This window comes from Topomyia yanbarensis, chromosome 3 (genome assembly GCF_030247195.1).
Source record: "Topomyia yanbarensis strain Yona2022 chromosome 3, ASM3024719v1, whole genome shotgun sequence".
Taxonomy (NCBI): Eukaryota; Metazoa; Arthropoda; class Insecta; order Diptera; family Culicidae; genus Topomyia; species Topomyia yanbarensis.
This window is the reverse complement of record NC_080672.1, coordinates 91,471,239-91,492,771: the sequence shown is the minus strand read 5'-3', so window position 1 is coordinate 91,492,771 and position 21,533 is coordinate 91,471,239. Positions and strand designations below refer to the sequence as shown.

Sequence of the window (21,533 nt, the reverse complement as noted above, 5' to 3'; positions counted from 1 at the left end):
TTACGCCCACGAACTCGCAAACATGATTACACCTCGGTGATAAGGTGAACGTCTCAACACTCATAAACTTACCAACGCGATCTCAAGCGTCAACCTACAAACTCCCGCGCTCGCGCCATCATGAGTCGGGATCGTCCGGAAGTCTCTAGCCTCGGTAACAACAGTCTAGGTCCATATTAATTAATAAAAAAAAAAATAAAATTGAAAAATAACTCCCATATCGACTAGACAAAACGTTCCATGGCGACATGATCGGAAACACTAGTAATATGGGGTAACTCACTCCCTGTCAGAATGTGATCCGTACACCGAAAACTAAATGAATGACGGTCCGCGAATATGTAAATGGCCGCTGAGTTTCAAAATCGAATTGATGCAACCGAAGTCACATAGACGCGAGCACATGCGACAAACACGTCGACATACGAATGCTTAAGCCCTTCGCGATTACCCACGCACACCTATGCCCGCGATCGCGCATACTTGATAACACTCCGGTAATTATTTGAACGTTTTAGTACATACGAAATTACAAACGCGGTCTCAAACGCGAACCTGCAAACGCGCGAGATCATGAATCGGTCACGTCCGGAAATCTTTACTCTTCATTCTAGCAACTTAGGTCCATACATCCCGTTGGACCAATCAAAAAATAAAGCTCATATCCACTAGACCACACGTTCCACTGCGACATGACCGGGAACTCTAGTGATATGGAAGAACCCACTTTCTTCTATTATCTTGACCTTCTGTCACCTTTGTTATGGAATCTGGTTGCCGACGGCTACTGTGTGCAAATCAAATCAAATACGTTGGAGTTATATTGGATTCCATCAGCCATCAGTCTATTGGATTTACAAGACAATTGTACGTCCAATACTGTCATACGTATGCCTTGTGTGGTGGTAGAGGAGAGTGGTGATGACGGTCCTGTCAAAGCTAAACCATCTGCAAAGAATGGCGCTCATTGTGTTGAATGGTGTTTTCATCACAACTTCGATTGCTGCCCTTGAGGCCTTTCTAAATATCAAAGCATTACAAATACACCTCAAATAAGAAGCACAATCATGTGCACACAGACTGCAGGTAGCTGGGTTTTGGAATAGTAACCATGTTGATCTTGCTACCAGTCATACACAACTGTGATCACAAATGGTTACATGGGCCGAAGATATTCTGGATCCCAGCGACATTATACTCACATGTAGTTTTGCTCCGATAGTCAGGCTGCAATCAAGGCCTTTAGCTCAGATACATCACGGTCCAAGGTAGTGATCGCGTGCCGAACCCATAGCGAAGAACTAAGCATTGTCAACACTATCTACCTTGTCTGGGTGCACTGACATTCTGGTATTACTGAAATGAATGGGCTGACGAATTGGCCAGGGCAGCTGCAGTATCGACTTTGTTGGTCCCGAGCCCGCCCTGCCAATTTTGACATGTTAGATAATAGAAAAAATACGGCCCTGGATTTCATCGCGCATCGCAATTATTGGAGAAATCTTCAAACGTGTCGCCAAACAAAGGCGTTTCTAGAACAACCGTACCGAGCGATCTCGAAAAATCTCCTAAATTATTCGAAGCTCCACTGCGGTATGGTGACCAGGGATTTAACCGGCCACTGCAAACTCAATTATCACATGGCAACTATTCTGCGTACTCAGTCATTGTCTTTGTGAATCCGACGGAACCTCATATGATTTGATATGCCACTGCCCAGCAGTAGCGCAATTGGGTCATTAAATGAAGAATAAAATTCTTTTTTTTAATCACATAACCCGATAGAGCTCAATTTTCTAAGGATTTCAATATATAAGTTCAACCCTTAAAACATCAGTAGAATTTTTAATTGATTTTCTACGAAAATGTAAACAGGTCCTCGTTTGGTGCTATCTGTCTTCCTAGACAGTGAATTTAGCCACATGGCTTAGCATTTGTGACAGTTATCCCAGAAAAGGGGTAGAGATCAAGGTAGTTCAATGGGAAGTGTGGTCACAATAATTCTTTTTTATAAAATAATTTTTATTTGTTGTTTTACGTACAAAGCAGTGAAAAAAATTATCAAATACGTATCTTTAACGTCAGGTGCATTAGAAAAAAAAATCAAAAACAGTATATGGCTTAATGACCCAATTGCGATTTCGAGTTTTCGGCCGTCCTTACATATACGACACCGTGTTTAGACAACTGAAACTCATAGACATAGTAACCTTTCTTATCTAATTTGGTAAAGAGCTTTAGGCTTACTCGCAGGTGACTTGGTCTACTCGTGAGTTTAATCTATCCATTGTTTATTTTTGTGCTGTTGTTTTTCCCACCCTTCCAATTCTACTTCTTCCCTCATCCTTTCCGCTCAGAAAATAATGAGAAGACACGACAGTGCACAAATACCCGACCACATACGGGGAACGTGTCATTTGAGCCAATATGTTCTGAATTAGTTTGTGTACTATACCTGTACTATACCAATACCAACCGTACCACAAACATAATACGAATTGAACAAATGACGACGCTACATCCCATTTCAAACCGATAGTTTCCCACGACCCGAAAATCTCACATCGAACATGACGAAACCATACCACTCAAGAATTCATGACAACGATAACATAAATCAAACCCTTAAGCCATGCTTTCCATGCTCAACGGATAAATAGCAACGACACAAAAACACCTCATAAACAACAACAAGTACAATCCCAAACATCAACCTATGTTTATTACAGCTTATGGAAAACCAAGCTAAGTACCCTTTCTTGACATACATTCTAGGTGCACACATTTTTCTGACACTCGGCACCTAAAAATACGACGGACGAAATAAATAAACAAGAAAACAAAGTATCGGATTGCAAACCTACCAGTGGCCAAGTGACTTTGACATACATACGATAACTCACTACCTCAAGGAACTCACGCTCAAAAGACAACCGAGAGAAAATAACCCGCGCACGAGAACGTGACGCAAGAGAACAGACAAACCGACTTACCCCCCTCCATTTTTCCAAAACAAATACACATACTAGCGAGATAGCCATAGTAGTAACTTTAGACGTAGAGGGTAATCATGGCGAGCTTTCTAAGCCATGCCCGCTAGAACTAAGTTAGCTATCAGATAGGAAAATTAGCTTTAAGATTTACATGTATTAGTTAGTATAAGTAGATTAAGTTAACTGAGTAAAAAACAAGTTGCAGTATGCAATCGACACAATACACGGCATACCATTTTTCAGTTATTACTATGTGAAACCACCTAAACCAAGTTTAAAATAAAGTGTAAAGCTATAATATATGGTGAAGTATAATATATTTGGTTTTCTCTTTCTTTACAAATTTTCCAACGTATTTTTTTCTATGCGTTGAACGCTCAAGCATCTTACTGACCTATAACCTATGTTTATGAAATTGCTTAGTTTTTCACCGACCTATACTTATTTCACATACCAACACGCACAGAAACATACATCACACAGATAGAAACACATTCATCTCACAGACACACACAAATACACAAGTACATACTCCACGTATTTAGTCATCTTCTCTGCTTAGTTTAAATTTTTTTAATTTGTTTGTAGTTTGTAATACTTTAATGTTCAATTTTTTGAGCTCTAATTTCTTTTGTTTCAATACGCCTTTCTGAAGGTCGCTATCTTCTATGATTTCCAATTTCTTTTTTCTATAATCTTTTTTATCCTCGTACTCTTTTTGTTTTAGGTCTATCAGTTTTCGAAAATCGTGTTTTAGTAATCGCAAATGCATAGACACGTCCGCTAGAGAACTTTTTATGTTTTGTAAGGCGTCGCTGTAGGTGTCCAAAAATTGTTTGCTTATTTTGACTTGTTTCTCTAACAGCTGCACATCCTTTTTCTCTCGTTTTGCTGTGTGTGATGCGGTAGTAAAGGTCGGATCTGCGGATTGATGGTCAAGAACGGACTCCATTGAATAATCTCGCTATTGAAGCCGTAGGAAGCTAGACCCGGAATACCAGTAACGGTTGCTTCAAGCACACAAGCTTCGATAAGTCATTGGCGAATGTTAACTCTTTCACTGAGTACGGTCCACTTTGCATTGCCACTATCAATAAAATTTTTGAACACAGAAAAAATAAAAATTAAATAATATACTTGCGATAGTTATCACAACTAATAGTATATATTTTACATATTGTTTTTTAATTATGCTTGATAAATAAACTCACCATTTTGGTTAACCAATTTTGGACGACTCAACTTTATTTTTGTTTGCTAATGGGGTTTGTTCTTCAAATACGACCAAACAACCACATGCATAAAAGACAATTCAAAGCTTTCCATCTTGTTACTCCACTATTAGCGTTTTAGTTAAAGAATATTAGAAATTAAATGAGAAAACTTTTTAAACCAACTGAGAAGTGATTGCTTTCTTGTTGTCACTGCTATTTTGATTAAAAGTGATCACTTCTGAGTGATTGTCACCATACGGAATGCCTACATCATGTTGGTGATGTTAGCCCTCCCAAAAAGTGACAGACAGGGGTGATTATCACCTCTCATAATTCCGAAAAATGAGAAGTGACAGTCACTAGGTGATAATCACCGTACGTAATGCCAGCCCAGGTAAGGTTGTCGTGACATCAGGTCAACCCTATTCCCCTTTAAAAAAGCTACGTAGCATGACATGACCCTCTACCCCGCTGTCGTCGTCCATCATCACAAAATACAAAAATTCCCCCTCCCCCATACAATACTACGTCATTTATGGATGGTCCCTAACGCAATCATGCATTAAGTTGACACTGGGCTGAATTGGCAGAAATACGCACTCTTTCAATTACGTCACTCTAGAGTGAGAAAATGTATATAGTTAATTTCATAGGGAGGTTAATGTTCCCGGTTATTGTTATTGGATGACATCATATATAATGGTCAGAAACAACTTTACGGCAGATGTTACCAGATTTTAATTAGATTTGTCATCAGCAACAATATAAGTGGTTCAACTCGCGTCAATCCCTCATCGATGTTCATCGCTCTGACTTGATTAATGAAGTCTGTCTGGTGGAATTTAATGGTTTCATGAAAACGAATAGAGCCTACCAAAAAGATTGAGAATGTGAATATTAAAAGATGTTAAATAAGTTTCTCTTACTCCATTTGAGCACATTGGATTCCAGATGAGTAATGCCATGCTTGAGGAAATGGTTGAAAGTTAAAATAGCTCTGAATATACAATCCCGCCAGAGTATCAACCTCAAATGTGGTCTTGAACATTCCAGTTGCAGCACTGTTGTGCTGGAATTCATTTTATAACTTTTGCAATTTTACGGAACTGCTATTGCATCCGACCGAGAGTATAAATATTCTTTAAACCACAGCTAGAATTTCAGTCCAACCCGCCCATCTCTTCCATGATGGCGCCTTCATTCATCTACCAACTACTACTGATATTGATGACGGCATTCACCTCCGCGAAAAGTGACTCGATTGGTCGAGTCAACAAATGCGATGACCGAATCATCGGTGGCTACGAGGTAGACATTACCGACATTCCCTTCCAAGTGTCCCTGGATTTCTTCTTTCTCGGACATTTTTGCGGAGGTGTGGTCATATCCCGCAGATGGGTTCTCACGGCGGGTCACTGTGTTGGCGGTGATTTCACAGCCCTGGGAGTTTTCGTGCGGTTTGGTTCCACTTTTTCCGACAGAGGTGGCCTAGTGGTGACTCTGAAGCGTGCGGTGCAACATCCAAAATACAACGATAATACTCTAGATTACGATGTAACCCTGCTAGAACTGGGCAGAGACCTTCCATTAGATGACCAATTCTATGCTGTCGATCTGCCGGAGCAAGATGAACCTATCGAAGATGGGCACTGTGTGCTAGTGTCCGGTTGGGGAGTTACGCATGCCCGAGTTGATCGGTTGCATGCCGTACATGTTCCGATCGTGAATTTCGAGGAATGTAGGGAGGTGTACAAGGACATGAATCACGTAACAAGGCGGATGATTTGCGCAGGGTATCCGGAAGGTGGAAAGAACGCCTGCTACGGTGATTCTGGAGGTCCAATGGTAGATGGTCGAAAGCTGATTGGTTTGGTGTCCTGGGGAGTGCCGTATGCCGCGCCAGGATACCCGGGAGTATACACTCGAGTGGCAGCCATTCGCAACTGGATTACGCAGGTTAGCAAAGTATGATACGTGCATTGATATTGGTCGATAGGATTATCTACTGTATACCCAGGATAGAAAAAACTGTAAGATTAATCTTGCTGATATATAATAAATTTAAAAGAAAGCATTTCTGTGAATTATTACTATCATTTGACCACAGCACACGTACTTTCATGTAATCGCATATTTATAAGAAGCTCACTTTGACGGATTTTGGGTCATCAATGCTACCAAGGATTGCATTTTTCACTAATGTTACTATTCCGAAAAACAACACTCACACTCCACACGAAGAGTAATAAGCTCGTGTTTAGCTTATGACCTTATATCCCAAGTAACAATCGAGGTTTTATGGTAGTTTTATAGCCACTCACAAAATTTAGATTGCACTTGTAGCATGCTATAAAACTTCAATTGTTACTTGGGATCTTTATGCTCACTGGGGCTCACAACGTAGATTACAGAATAAGTCTATTATTATATATTTTCTGTTTTTTATTATTATTGAAGCGCGCTTTTTGATTTCCGTTAACAAGAAAAAAGATGAGTAGGTATTAATGTCTGCGACGCAACCGGAGAGATGTAGAATACATAAAGGAGCCGGTACTTCAAATGTGTTGTTTTTTACGCGAATTTTTGAATTTACGCGGTTTTCATTTACGCGGATTTTTGAATTTACGCACTTTCCATTTACGCAGTTTTTCACTTCACGCGATATCCATTAACGAGGTTTCCATCAAGGCGGATTCTTAAATTTACGCGGTCTTCATTTACGCAGATTTTGAAATTTAGGCGGTTTTCGTTTACGCGGATTTTGAAATTTATGCGGTTTTCATTTGCGCGAATTTAGTAGCAGAAAGAAATGAAAAGGAACAAATTTTCGGAAAATTCTGATTCTTTGATTAAAAATATGGGTGGATACTGTCTAGGATACAATCGGAGTGTCGTGACTACACTTCAGAGCGTTAGATCAAATCTAATATCCCGTTTAAATTAGAAATTAAATAATTCGTTAGAATGAATATTGTTAAAAAATGAAAATTTAAAAATCTTTTTCCTTCACCAACTATTTTCCTTCTGTTCCAATCTGCAACAATCTTTAAAAAGATTGTTGGAATGTAATTGATGCAAAGCTGAAAATGCATGTGGCAACACTGGCCACTCAATGGAAGGTGGGGGAAAGACGCATATTTGTCGGGGTTATCCTAGTATTAGCAGCAAAAAGGAATGATAAGGCACATAGCAAGAAAACGAACAAGAGAGTGATAGTAGTGCGTATTCCCGTGAATCGATTTTCCTAACCATTAATTTAACTGTCGTATTAGCTACCAGCATCAGTAGAAGTAACTAAGAATTATTCGCGCAATGGCCGGTAGTGAAAACTATTTAATTATTTATGCTCCAATACGATGGCAAGATTCCATTGCAGCCAGGTAGACGAGTGCTCCGGCACCGCCACGTTCGGCGTAGTGACCCTTTCTCAGCAAACGATGCACAGGAAACATGAGACCGGAACGAATAGGGTTCGCAGTACCGACCCATTATGGCGAGAACCGGTACTACGATACTGAAGCCCTCAGTACCGGTAGTACTGCTAAGTGGTGCGACTTTCGTCGATTTGAACAGATGGTAAATGCATGAAACCCTATTAACAACAGTAAACCAAAGCGAGAATGGCAGTAAATTCGAGCAGGTTAATCGCATTTCCTCTCTTACTTTTCTGTAAATTGGTTCCGACCTTTTTGTCGTTTGCCTACTATTCTCTAATGCATATCAAGGTTCTTTGCTTTCCTGAAAACTATGGAGTTTTGCTGAATTTTCCGATCACCAATAATTACAAATCGCCCCATTTGAAGCAGTTCACCAAGTCTAAAACTGTTAGCTACTAAATCGCTGTTTGTTCTTTTATAGATAAAGGTTTAAGAGCAAACCAAATACAGACATGACTTAGACAATAGTCCTATTACGCGCCACCCAGTGAATAACGTAAACCAATCAGAATGTCGCTAATAAAACTTTAACTTCTAGAATTATTATGATGATGGCCCAACTTCATTCCAACACAAAGGTGTTATCTCAACGATTTATCTAGAAGGCAAATTAATATAATTAAATGTTATCTTGCAGACCGATATTTTGAAACAGATCCCCCTGCAGAGTTAACATATTTGTCATAAAAAATTATATAGTACCGAAAATACCGGTACTGACTTTTGTTCAGTACCGGTATTGCGGTACCAAAAATGGGTCGGTTTTGCCGGGATTTTGGTATTACCGGTACCACAACCCTAGGCACGAACCAAGCGGGATTTTGGCTTTTCCTTAATTTTTCCTCCTATACCGCGACCAGACGAGCGCATGTTACCAGTAAAGGTGTAACACACGAATGATGCCGCACTCGCATACGACCCTCGGTTTTGTACTCGGTTCAGTTTACGTTCGAAGCCAAAGGGGCTGGCCATCGAATGAAATCAGTTCACTTGCATCAAGAAAGAGTAGTTGCGAAAAAAAGTGATCAAGATTAGTGCATGTAATTGGCGGGAACCAATAAGAAATGGCTTCAGTCAGATGATTAAAAATCAGAGTTTTGCGTGTGTGTATGCTAATTTCGACCCGTCGGAAATAAAAATAATAGTTGGCGAAGGAAACGATGTTCATATTTAACTCTTGGTTTACTGTTTGATAGCGCTGATAAGGACTGAATCTTAAGAATCCCCCTTCTCTCCCGATGCTGAAATGTAGTCCATTCAACAATGTTAACTAATAGAAACCGACCATTCCAATCAATACTTCCTGAAGATTAGCGGTTCGATACATCAAATTAGAGGGAACCAATCAGGAATGAGCTTCAGTCGAATGTTTTATAATCGGATACTTCCATGTATGCGTTTTTTCTCTCATAGTTGGCGAAGGAAAATATTTGGAAATTTAGTTCTTTTCAGTGGTTTGATAGCTCTAATAAGGGCAAATTTGTTTGCCAAAGAAAATATTTTCCCGGTGGGAGATTTTTGTTCCAATTGGTCCTGGAGCTGCCCAAATTAATCCACGAAGATGAATCCCAATAATCACCTTCTCTCCTGGAGTTGACATATAGTCTTCGGATATCTGACAAGACTTGATAAAACCGACTGAAATAACGATCCGGCCATCGAATGAAATTAGTTCACTTCCATCAGAGAAAGAGGAGCTTCGAACAAAAAATGTTCAAGATTTGCTCGGTGCATGAAATTAGCGGCAACCAAGCGTCGATCAGTTGGTTTTAAATCGGTTTTTTCGTGTGTATGCTATCTCTTCCACCCGTCGGAAATGAAAATGACAGCATCTGCAAGTGGCACGTAACGATACATCCATCAGCCATATACAGCTCCCAAATATTTCTTTCTCGGTAATGTACAGCACCGAGCAGCCTAATACGAATGATAATAGATGCAAATCTGTAGCGGACCTATATTCAAAACTTTTCATCATTTAAGTATTCAGTTGGTGCGCCATACTAACGGCTCTGACCGAGATGCGCTGAAAGTTTTCACCATTTTCGAGTAGTTTTCGAAAGATTGTTTAAAACTCATGTTTTCGTTATTAATGCATGTTATTAATGCATACTCCAAATTTTAATACCACATTTCTGAACATATTTTCGTCAAAATGGCCCAAGTATAAAATCATTCTGTTAAATATAATGGAAGTTATTAACGTTCAAAATCTGACACGGCTGACACAGCCGATACTTTGAAAAGGGACCCCTATATTGAAATCTTAAATGAATTCTACATTAAATTACATTTTCGGTGAGAGGAGCATCACCTATATTTCTATGTTGTTTGTGGAGATTAAAAAAAATAAACGTTCATCAACTTAAAAGGATAATAGTTGTTAGGAATACTTTTCCACCATAATCATTCACTTACCTGATTCTGTTGAAGTGAACTAGCGTCTGCAACCCATAAACCAGATTTCGCAGAGGCATATACCAGTACTGGGATACTATTCGTGAATTTTAATAGAATACTACCAATATAAGTGTCAAAATGCTTAAAATTTGTATTATGGAAACGTCTGATGATTTGATCGCGGACACGAGTATTTTGAAACAGATTCCCGTGGGGTTGCGTGCCACCAGATGAGGGCAGAAAGATAAGAAATCTTATAAGTAGGGGTTAACCCACTACTTGGGTTCGATATACATCAGGCTGACTGACCCTAGATGACAGGGTGGCCTAGGTACTTCTACCAAGACTTTTTGAGTTTTATACACAAACAAAAGGGAAAGAAATAAACATTGTCTACTATCTCTAGCTCTCTTTTATTCTCTATTGCCCCTCTTCTCTCCTGTCAACTACTGCAGTTGCTGGATGCTGTTGAAGATGGGTAATGTGGCTAAAGTTACGGCTCTTTGCGCTTAGCTAACCTACTTTGCTGGAACCTCCCTACCCGAGTAACTGAAAAGCCCATAAAACCCCCATGGTCATGGTCCAATTTCACCCCCACTGCATGGTGTTTTGATAGTATTTTGAATGGGATCAACCCATAAAAACACCATCTTCATGGTCCGGTAGATCTTATATAGAAACCATATTTTAGTACATTTTTGGGTTATTGAGACAATTTCACGGTGTTTTGATGGATGCGGCACGGCACAGCACGAACCATGATAATGGTCTTTTTAAGGGGTTGTATGGTGTCTGAACCCATGAGAATTTGCTCAATGTAGGACGATGGCGAATTATCGCCGTATCCACTCACTCGCTGCGAGGAATCGCAGACCGCCTGCGGAGTGCGGTGTACTTCTCGTAGGTCACATTTGGCCTCTCTGTTTCGTGCTCTCTGAGCTGTGAATGCCAGTACTTCAAACCAAGGGCAGAAAAGCGTCTTCTGGGTTTCCAATAATTTGCCGGGGAGTAACTCCTTGGTGCTTAGCTTTTCATTACGGCAACCCGACACTGAAACGAAGCTCTTGAAGTATATATGCCCATTGACCGTTCCGGTTATTACGGACGGGATGCTCCGCTTTCCACACGATCAAATCGCCATCATGCATTTTTGACAAACTTAGACAGCTTCTGCTTTTAAACTCAGGGACGCCTTATGACAAGCAGTGGTAGAAGAAGAAGTTTAGGAAGCTACGGGGTATCTGCTTTCATATAAGTCTCGTCATCCATAGCTAAACAATGCGATTTCGTCAACTGCGGAGTGTGGTGCTTTCACGCACGTGATTTTTCCCACTGCAGTGCACTTTATGCTGCCATTCATCGTGTTTCGGCACAGTTTTGACTTTGTATGTGTGCAATCCTTCATGTTTATGTGCATCTTTCACAAAAGTTTTGTAAAAATGTGTTTTTTTGGCCACGTCTTCCTAAACTATTGGAATTCGTTTTGAATGTTTCGAATACCCGTTTGTCCTTCACACTATACTTTAACCATTTTTTTGCTCTCTTACTGACGATCAAACGTTAGTTGGACCGTTTCAAAACACGACTTACCGTAGATTGGACCATTCCCAGCATCTTGCTAATGGCTCGTTGAGAGATCCGGTACGTCTGCAAAACTTGTTTACGCCGCTGAAATTCTTCCGACTCTATTTTCGAAATGGTTGTACAATTACTACTAAATCTTACGCAATGAAAATAAAACACATTGAACTAATTTTACTCGAAATTTGTGTTCTCGTACAAAACGAGCACAAATGTTTCAAGGCTGTGAAAAACATTATTCAAGCAATTTCAATAATTTCGTGATCTCTTTTTTAACTTTAAATTTTTAGACATTTGAAAAAAAGGTTACATGAAACTTAGGAAAACGAAGAAAATGGGATCAAATGACTATGATTAATAAATTTTAAGAGATGAAACAAATCTAAAAATTTAGCCAACTCCAGAAGCCGTTGAAATTTAGATATTCAGTTATTATATTTTTTGCTAGCAAATAAATTATGACATTCTAATCCCATACTAACTGATTTTGAAAATTGATATTTTCCGTTTTCAAAACCTTGTATGAATGGCACACGAAAATTCATTTTTTGATTTGCTAAAATATAATCCACAAGTCTAAATAAACAAATAATTAAATTCAAGATACTTTTTAGACGAATCTTCCTGTTCAATTTAGAAGTTAAACTAAATTGAACAGGAAGATTCGTCTAAAAATAAATACAGCATTATTACCTCATCCAAAAGATAACTGAAATAAAGAATAAATCTCACTAGGAACGACCTCCACCAAGTTCCCCTAGCATTCCAATTGAGCCATTGTTGGTGGGACATTCGCTATTTACTACCATCGTTCCAAGCACTCTGCTATTCGAGTTTTGTTCGGTAAACCACATCAACCATTTTATGTTTCATTTTATGGAGATACTTCTGTGACATATTTCACTGGCCATACCAGTTTTCTAGCCGACAGTCACATATAAATATTGCACCGGCATCAGTTTGAATTTCAGTTCATCATCTCTTACGTTACGATGGAAACGATTATCCATCTACTATCGCTGCTGGTGGCAACAGCCATTATGATCGTGAATGGCGACCCGAAACAAGCCAATGGCTGCGAAGGACGAATTATTGGCGGCAATGAAGTAGATATTAGCGAGATCCCTTTCCAAGTTTCGTTACAGTTCGACAACTATCCACACTTCTGCGGGGGTGTTATTATCTCCCGCAGTTGGGTTCTGACTGCGGGCTACTGTGCCAACAGTCATTCCTATCCCATAGGATTGCTAGTTCGCTTTGGTTCCAGTTACATTTCGTCAGGCGGAAGTGTAATATATGTGAAGCGGTCAGTGCAACATCCACTGTACGATTGGCTGGCGGAAGCGGATTATGACTTCAGTTTGCTTGAATTGGAGCAGGAGCTCCCGTTGGATGAACAACTGTATCCTGTGGAATTGCCAATGCAGGACGAACCGGTCGATGATGGACTGTGTGTCCAAGTGTCCGGCTGGGGAGCAACTTCGGTCCGTGCTGAACAGCTGCATGCAACATATGTCCCAATCATAGGCCTTGACAAATGCCGATATCTTTATAAAGATCTCCATAGCATTACAGATCGGATGATTTGCGCTGGGTATCCACAGGGTGGGAAAGGTGCATGTGAGCGTGACTCTGGTGGTCCGTTGGTAGATGGCCGCAAACTGGTTGGATTGGTGTCTTGGGGAGAGTCGTGTGCTCAACCCGGCCTTCCGGGAGTCTATTCCCGAGTGGCCGCCGTTCGCGAATGGATTGCAGCGGTTAGCAACGTGTAAGCTGCAGTAGGACAAAAATGGTAAATTACGTTGATATGATTCAATTAAACTTAGTGGAGTGAAATAAACGCAGGCGAATGATTTTCCACAGGAAGCAAGCAGATAGAGAGACGACTACTGTGGGATTTGAGTTAATTGCCTTTTAATTGAGCGCCGGAGCAAGTACCGCATCTGCATTAAAAAAGTTATTACCCAAGTTTATGTTGGTTACGTAGATTCTGCCGGTTCGTTTCACAAGATTTGCATGAGTCCGTTTGTCCTGCCGATTAACTGCTTTGAGGTGTACACTGCTGGCCAATAAAATAGGTGTGTTATAGATTATTTTGTTTTTCTCTCAATTACACATACCAAGTTACAGCAGTCTCAATCACACCTACCGCACACACAAGCCTTGGTATCTGTCAAGTTACTAGTGGGTTGTTGGCGCTGATTATATTTGCAATCTTTGTCAAGATGCAAAACAAGACTGCCGCAGGCTTTTTTGTGTGGTCAATATAATAGGTGTGTGAAATATATTTATTTCACACACCTATTATATTTATTTTACTCAATACCATTATATGTTTAATTTGGTATAGTTTGAATTCTGCGTGCTAATAAATGTATTTAAATGTTGAATAAGTCAAAAATTTGTTATAGAATGGGTCGAGCATCTCACTGTACTCAAGTGAAACGAGTTTTGCTAAAAATTTTGGTAAAGAAGATAAGACGTACAAATAAATCGCGAATACACTTTGGTATCCCGAAAACTTCTTTACAAATGCCTTAAAACCTTTGAAAAAAGAAACACGCAAAAAAACCTAAGAAAACATCTACAGCAGCTGACCATTGTATTGCATTATTAGCGAAATCTGATCCATTCGCGTCATCCAGGACTATTACAGCACAAATTGGAAATGTGAAAGTCCAAGAACAGTTCGCCGTAGGCTGTAAAACTCCAATCTTCCAGAAAGAATTGCTAAAAAGGTTCCACTATTGCGAAGCAAAAGACTTCGCAGGAATATGCAATTTACTTTTCAACACCGTTAATGAGCCTGGTTCAGAAGGAATCTAAAATTGGCGACATATCCTTCGGAGGGACGAAACAAAGATAAACCTGTTTTCCTCCGATGCACAACGAAACGTTAGACGTACAAAGTGCAAAAAGTTTGATCTGCGACACACGCAAAATATGGTAAAGCACGGAGGCGAGAACAATGAGGTTTGGGGCTACTTTTCGTGGAATGGCGCAAGTCCTATTTTTCGCAACACCACTATAATGGCAAGATTCGAATGCAAGGCTAAAAGATGGACATCCTCAAGGATGTTATGCAGTCCTATGCCAAAGATAACGTGCCTTTATATGGCAGTTTCAGCAAGATATTGATCGAAAACACACATCTAAGTATGTACAGGAATGATTTCAGGATAATAAAGTGACTATAATTTCGGACCCTACCAATCTCCTGTCATTAATCCCGTAGAAAATCTACGGAATGTATTAAAAAAGAAGTTATCCGGTCAAAATTTCAGAAATAAGGGTCGTTTGTGGGAAGTAGCTTAAAAGGAATGGTACACTATGCCAACGGAAACTTATCAGCCTTTGAATGACTCAATGCCAATGCGAATGGATAAAATTTGGTTGAATAAGGGAGGTTACACAGGCTACTAGTTGTTAAAAATATTAAAGTCTTAAAATCATTGGATTTGAAAAATTTTAATGCAATGGATTACAATACACCTATTTCATTGACCAGGTGCTTTTATGGATTTCATGGGGAAGAGAGAGTTCCGGTAAAGCATAACAATTAATTTACAAATTAAACTGCTCCTTTTCATATTTACGACTGTGCCTAACTATAAAATATTGGAATAAAAAAATATTTTTAGAGAAAACTCAAAATTTCATGTATTTTTACCTCACACCTATTTTATTGGCCAGCAGTGTACATCTAAAATGTTATCACCATACATTTGTAATAATGATGCATGAAACAAGAAAATTCTCATACATTTTATTGATCTTTAAGTGCACGAATGAGCCCGAATGGTTACATTTTCTAACGAGATGGTTACACTGGCCTGTAAATGTTCTCCTGAAACAGCCAAACGGAAGTGTTGCCATAACTATCAAATTCTTTGAATTTTAATAGCTACACAAAGCTGGTAGCTAGCATTATTCCATCTCTTATTCCGATCAAAGCTTGATTTTTGTCGTAACTTTGAAAATCTCAGCCAATACTATATAATATTTTAATTTAGAAATCATCCAGGTCGCGCCAACGAGGTAGCCCAGGAAACTGAAAGAAAGTATCTTCTACAAAATGTAGAATAGACTTTTTGCATGTCAATGCTTTGTCTCTCATTGTTGAAAAGTAAATGATAGTGACTTTTATCAGGTGAAAAGTGAAACTAAACTTGAGCGACAGAATATAAAAATCGGAAGGGCAGAACTGCTTCACAAACCCGCTTAATATTTTTTTAGAATATAAGAAACGAATATAAACTTTCCGCGTAAAAATTGGACAGATTCTTTAGCAGAATCGCATAAAAAGTTCTCACCAAAAAATTCGGTAAGGATTAACCTCCAGTATAAAAATCAGTTAAAAATTAAAAATGAAGGAGAATCCGTATATCGTTAAAATGAAGATTAAAAGGCAGTTAAAAAGCTACTTTGCATGAACCGGATGTATTTTGGGCCGCTTCTATACCGATGTTTTAAGGGGTTACATACATTTTTGGAAGAATTGGATTGAACCAAACACAAGACCAAACTTAAAATTAAGTTGGATTTTTGTGTTTCGAATTCATCTCGTTAGTAACTAGGACCAACTTGGGGCCAAATCAGATGATATATTTGGACTAGTACCCAAATTAGCATTAGTTAGACACTATATCGAAACAGTCACACTATATATATGACTCCTGAAGCAAATGGCACTGCCCAAATGATGTCCCGGGAAGCAAAGCCAAAAGCTCTGGCTTACTGATTACAAAGCGAAAACGAACGATTGTTTTTGGCTAAGTAACCAAACGCCTGGCTCTATGCAACATTTGTTCCCAAACACGAGAAACTCGATTAAATAGATTTGTGAATGAAGGGCACCAGATCGAAATTAAAATTAAGTTGAAAATAATCGTTTTCGCTTTCAGAAAACCGGAGTTTCTCACTTTGCTTTACGGGACTATTCACTTGCTTTAGGCGTCATACATGTCGTGTAACTGTTTGGATGTAGTGTCTAAATAGTGCTAATTTGGGTATTAGTCTAGATACATCGTCTACCTTGACCCCAAGTTGGTGCTGCTTACTGACGGGTGGAATTCGAAACACAAAAATCCAGCTTAATTTAGAGAACAAATTGATGAAAGTTTGGATTTATTTTTTAAAGGTATGTAGCAATGATTTTCTTACATCAAAGTTATAGTTTTTTGATACCATATTTTTCAGGAAAAAATAAGCGCTCTTTTTTATTGAGGAGGCTTGCGGCGATCAACTAAAATTCTCAAATTCAAAAAAAATCCATTGGTATAGGAATATTCCTCGTAGCTTAACGATTAATTCAGTAAATAATAATGTTTTGCTGTATACATCAGGATTTTTCCAAAAAGACCGATACTTTGAGCTCTGAGAATTCTCAATCCAAACAAAACAAAAACCTACATGAAATATTAATTACGAGCATTTGAGAAAAACGAAGTAGATCCGATGAAAAGTTTTACGGCAATTGTTATCACGGAAAATCCATTTTTGTTTCAAATTACCACTGCTCTTGGCAGACGAGGAGTTAATCGATTATTTCGATTTTTTAGCACGAAAAGGAATGTAACTTGTAAACAGATGTTTATATTTCAATATATTTAGAACGGGTTTTACGACGCATGTTATGTTTCTTCGACTTTTACCCAGTCAACAAATGGCGAATCTAATATACTGAAATCTTTTCGAATATATCATTCAGTTAGACCCGTTGGGAGCAAAACAAAATAAGGGTTTTTTTTAATTATTTTATTTGACATGATTTAATGCGTTAGCCTGACTGACAAACGGGTTTTTTCATATTTTTATAATATGTAAAAAATAAAAAATTAAACAACTACATTTATTCCCTGTCCATATGACCCTACTGATGCAGTTTACTGCTGCGTGTTAACATCGTCATTATTGATGCTTAAGCATTAGATGAGTTGTTCATTGATTGAATCAATCTGCCTTTTTTCACGTTATTGTGCACGTCCTGGTCGTCGTCGATACTGCTTCCTTGAATCTCTCGGATGTTTTGTTTGTATCTTATTTTTAACCCATTCTTATCAATTAAATGGAAAATATTTGCATTAAGAGGGTTAATCTTGACATTCTACTAAATCATTGAAAAAGTTTGGTTTAAACATTGCTCATATTCTTATGTGTCAATTCTGTGTATGCGTTTTTTGTTTTGGAGTTTACTTCATTGCGGTTGGTGCTGGTTGTATGTCTGGAAGTACTAGGTGCGATCGTTATCGAGTGAGTGAGTGAGTATTAGTAAAAATGTGCTACAGTGACGATCGTTTTACTGGATGATTCATGATTCTTCATTTTTGTGCCATTATTTAATCAATTTCGTAACTCAAGGTTTGCGACTAGGTGCATTAGATGAGCGGGAACCTATCACGAAGGTGCTTCAGTCGAATGTTTGAAAATAGATTTTTTCGTTGTGTATGGTACTTTTCAACCATCGGAAATTAAAGTAACGGTTGATGCAGGTTAAGACTAGAATGAAACAGAACATACTAAATAAATCAATCAATCCTAATAATCGGTTTCTCAATCGGTACTGTTAAGCACAGTCTCCCAAAGTACGTCAATCGGTCGCATTCGAACAACTACCTTCGACTGATTTCACAACAATTTCGTTCATGTTTTGTGGAAATGAGAATCCATCACGAAGACCGCGTTAATCAGATTATAAGTGCTATAGCGTTCACTAAATGATTGCGGTGTTCTTGTGTTTTCAAGAGCTTGTACGTAGATGTGTGCGGATGATCGCGATGTCATGTTCGTTTTTGTGTGTTATCGCGAACGGCTCGACCGTTTGTATGGTAATGTGTTCGATCGCTTGGGCATTTGTATGTCGTGTGTACTAGCGTGTATCTAACTTCGAGTGCATACATTCGATTTTGGAACCGTGTGTCCATTCGCATATTTCCGTGTGTTCTTGGATGTTCGTGAGGATTCTAACACTTAGTTTGGGTGTACGGTTCAAGAGAGAGAGAGAGAGAGAGAGAGAGAGAGAGAGTGAATTGCCTCATATCACTAGAGCTCTCGTTCATGTCGCCCTGTAACATGTTGTCTATTGATGCCCAATCATTTGTTCAATTAAAGAGATCATGCCTCCCTATAACTTGTTGTCTATTGATGTTCAATCTTTTGTTCAAGTAAAGAGAGCATGGGTCTAGGTTGCTAACATCTACGCTTCCGTTTGCGACGGATTCATGATTCCCATGCAGCGTTCGTATGTTTGTTCTTGTACCTACTATTATAAATACGGAGGTGTTAAAAAGTTTAGTTACCCGCAGAGGAGTTTTTATGTTTGCGAGATACAGGCGTTGATTTGCGTGAATGATCGCAATTGCATGTTCGCGCTTGTGATTCATGTTGTATTATCGCGCTGAGCTCGAGAATTTGTAACGGGTGTTCAATCAAAAATGAGAATGTTTTCAAAACCTTTCTATAATTAAAGCGCAATTTTTTTTCTCCCCGAGAGAATTGCTCTCTGAACTCCCTAGAAATGGGTGGCATGTTCCTTTTCGCTCGGGTGATGTCAGTTCAATCGAAGATGGCGTCGAAACGGCAAGCACTCCGCGAGCGTGTTGTACGGCTTTACGAAACGCATGGTCATCGTGGAAAAAAGTTTACGGTAGACCACTTTCGAAACGAGAGCGTGCCCGTGAGTACAGTTTACCAGATCCTGGCATTCCTGAGCGTGGACCGGAAGGCCGGTAGCGGCCATCTGGCGAAGCTAATAACGAAAAAAAAGAAGGAAACGTTTAAAAAGCTGTTCGACAACAAGGATGAAACGAGTTGGCGTGACGCCGGCCGAAAATATCACTGCTCCCATACATTGATTCACCGAACCCTCAAGATGGAGGACACCATCTGCTGTCGGAAGAAGACCCGGTCCCTCGAGTGCACGGACGAGCAGATAGCGATCGTGAAATCGCAATGCCGGCCGGTGGATGACGAAGCACTACCGCGGGACGTCATTCGTGCTGGGCAACGAAAGTTACTTTCCGCTCTCGAAGACCCACGTTCCAGGAAATAACAGCTACTATTCCAGCGTCACACTATATAAGTTTAAGCATAAATTTGAAAAAAAAGTTATGCTGTACATCGCCACATCGGACAGAGGGATTTCAAAGCCGTTGTTCAAGCCGAGTGGCCTGGAGAAGTGTCTTGAGAAAATTCTGCTGTTCTTAAAGAAGCATCATGCTGATGGGAAGTACGTCTTCTGACCGGACAAGGCGTCTTCCCATTACGTCAAGAAGACGCTGGAGTATCTTGAGTAGATTGTACGTGCCAAAAGAAAGGAACCCGACCAATTTGCCCCAGTGCCGTTTCATTGAGGATTTTTTGGCTCCCTCAGTGCCCTAGTGTACAAAAATAATTGGTGGGCCAAGGATTCGAAGCAGTTGACAGAACTCATGAACTGATGCACTGGGCTCCTGCGGCCATGTCGTAAGAGGTGTCAAAATAGGACTTTTTTTAAATTTCCTGGATCCTTTGGTTTGTAGAATTCTGATAACTAAAGTAGTAAAATTATTTTTGAAATTTATTCTAATCATTTTCATTTGTTCAAGATAAACCTGCTTGCTTCGCTTTCTAGTTAGTAAAATGATAAAGTACGCACGCGTGACATTTCTAGTGTATCCGCCATACAAAGTAATGTTTTCAGTACAGGTAATGCTTATATTGGGCCGCTCAAAATTATTTCAAACTCTCGTCACAAAAGCAATCGACAGTTTTTCAGTTGTAGCCCCTGTTTGTTTAGCGTTTTCCATTTTTTCTATTTTTTTTGGTTCTTTTTCATTGGCTGGATTATCTTCTGTAAAAATAGTTTATAGATAGTTTCTCGCTATCCGCTGATACGATATTCCTTAACCGTTATGTGTCCAACAAAAAAAACCTTTAAGAGGCCAACGAGGATACCCGGGTACCCACACATTGAAATGTCCATAACTATGGCTTCCTTTAATCGATTTGGACACTTTTAGATATTTTGGATTCAGGAACTCGTCCACCTTTTGATTCTTTTAAATGGATGGTTCTTGGTAATCCGAATTTTCCGGAGAAATGTTTCAGTACTAGGTGACGCTTGATAGCAGAGACTCGGAAAATATTTCACCGAAAATCAGCATATAAATCTCACTTTACTGAGATATCAGTTTCTAAAATTGCTGACTACACGGCTGTTGGGAAGTTACCGAGCCGAATTGAGTGTGGAGGCGTGCTCCAACAAACACAAGTGTTAGATTAACATTCATTGCCTTTCCTGCTGCGATCTACGTCCGGGCCTTGCAAGCGCTGATATTGATCAATAAACAACTTGGGATTACCAGGATCGCCATGGTTCTGTTTGGATCCTTCCATATTTTTACCCATGTATGATGTGCATGAAATATTATGAAAGATTTTGAGGACGAAATATACCAAAACATTCCATATTTAGCTTAGCTTAGTTGACCGCCCGTGAGTTCCCCGTGACTGATCAAAGCCTGTTGAAATTGCATATTGAACCAGTAGTACATCATACTCAATGTGCAACCTAAAGAGACTTAGATTATAGTATGATCAATAACGTATATGGCCGCGCCCATGCATGTCAATTTTGGGATGGGAAGGAATGTTAGTTCAACACTTGTAACTATTATGACCGAGGAATTCTCTGCATCATCCACAAGTGTCTCAGGATAGAATTGGTGTTAGTAGGCATGGAGATGAATCAGGATATACTTTAGTAGTTATTGTGATTTAGCTAAGTACTCACGCGTATATTTAACGGAAGAACTAGGAAATTTCGTTTAAACACTGAGATCTTTTTCTTTTAAAAAATACAAGAACCTTAATTTTAGAAATGTTATGAACCTTTGAACTACCTTAATTTTAATTTTCTGATTTTGTTT

At 39.2% G+C, this 21,533-nt stretch overlaps 3 protein-coding genes across 5 annotated transcripts in view; 2 read left to right on the top strand and 1 right to left on the bottom strand.

Annotated features, from left to right (window-relative positions):
• The window catches only part of LOC131693497 (ras-related protein Rab6), a 78,514-nt gene that overhangs the window by 44,089 nt on the left and 12,892 nt on the right, over positions 1-21,533 (bottom strand). The window lies entirely within an intron of this gene.
• LOC131693494 (trypsin-7-like) lies at positions 5,386-6,273 on the top strand. The gene has a single exon (XM_058981352.1). It carries the CDS (start codon positions 5,393-5,395, stop codon positions 6,176-6,178), a length of 786 nt encoding a protein of 261 aa, XP_058837335.1. The 5' UTR covers positions 5,386-5,392; the 3' UTR covers positions 6,179-6,273.
• LOC131693496 (trypsin 5G1-like) lies at positions 12,612-13,971 on the top strand. Of its 2 annotated transcripts, none has more exons than XM_058981354.1 (2): positions 12,612-13,417; positions 13,493-13,971. In XM_058981354.1, the coding sequence occupies exon 1, from the start codon at positions 12,618-12,620 to the stop codon at positions 13,395-13,397; it is 780 nt and encodes a 259-aa protein (XP_058837337.1). In that variant the 5' UTR covers positions 12,612-12,617; the 3' UTR covers positions 13,398-13,417; positions 13,493-13,971. The 2 variants fall into 2 exon arrangements, with proteins under 2 accessions (XP_058837337.1, XP_058837336.1); XM_058981353.1 differs by having other exon boundaries at positions 13,489-13,965.

Excerpts from the sequence above, each read along its gene's own strand:
- LOC131693494 (XM_058981352.1), top strand. The coding sequence starts at position 5,393 with ATGATGGCGCCTTCATTCATCTACCAACTACTACTGATATTGATGACG.
- LOC131693496 (XM_058981354.1), top strand. The coding sequence starts at position 12,618 with ATGGAAACGATTATCCATCTACTATCGCTGCTGGTGGCAACAGCCATT.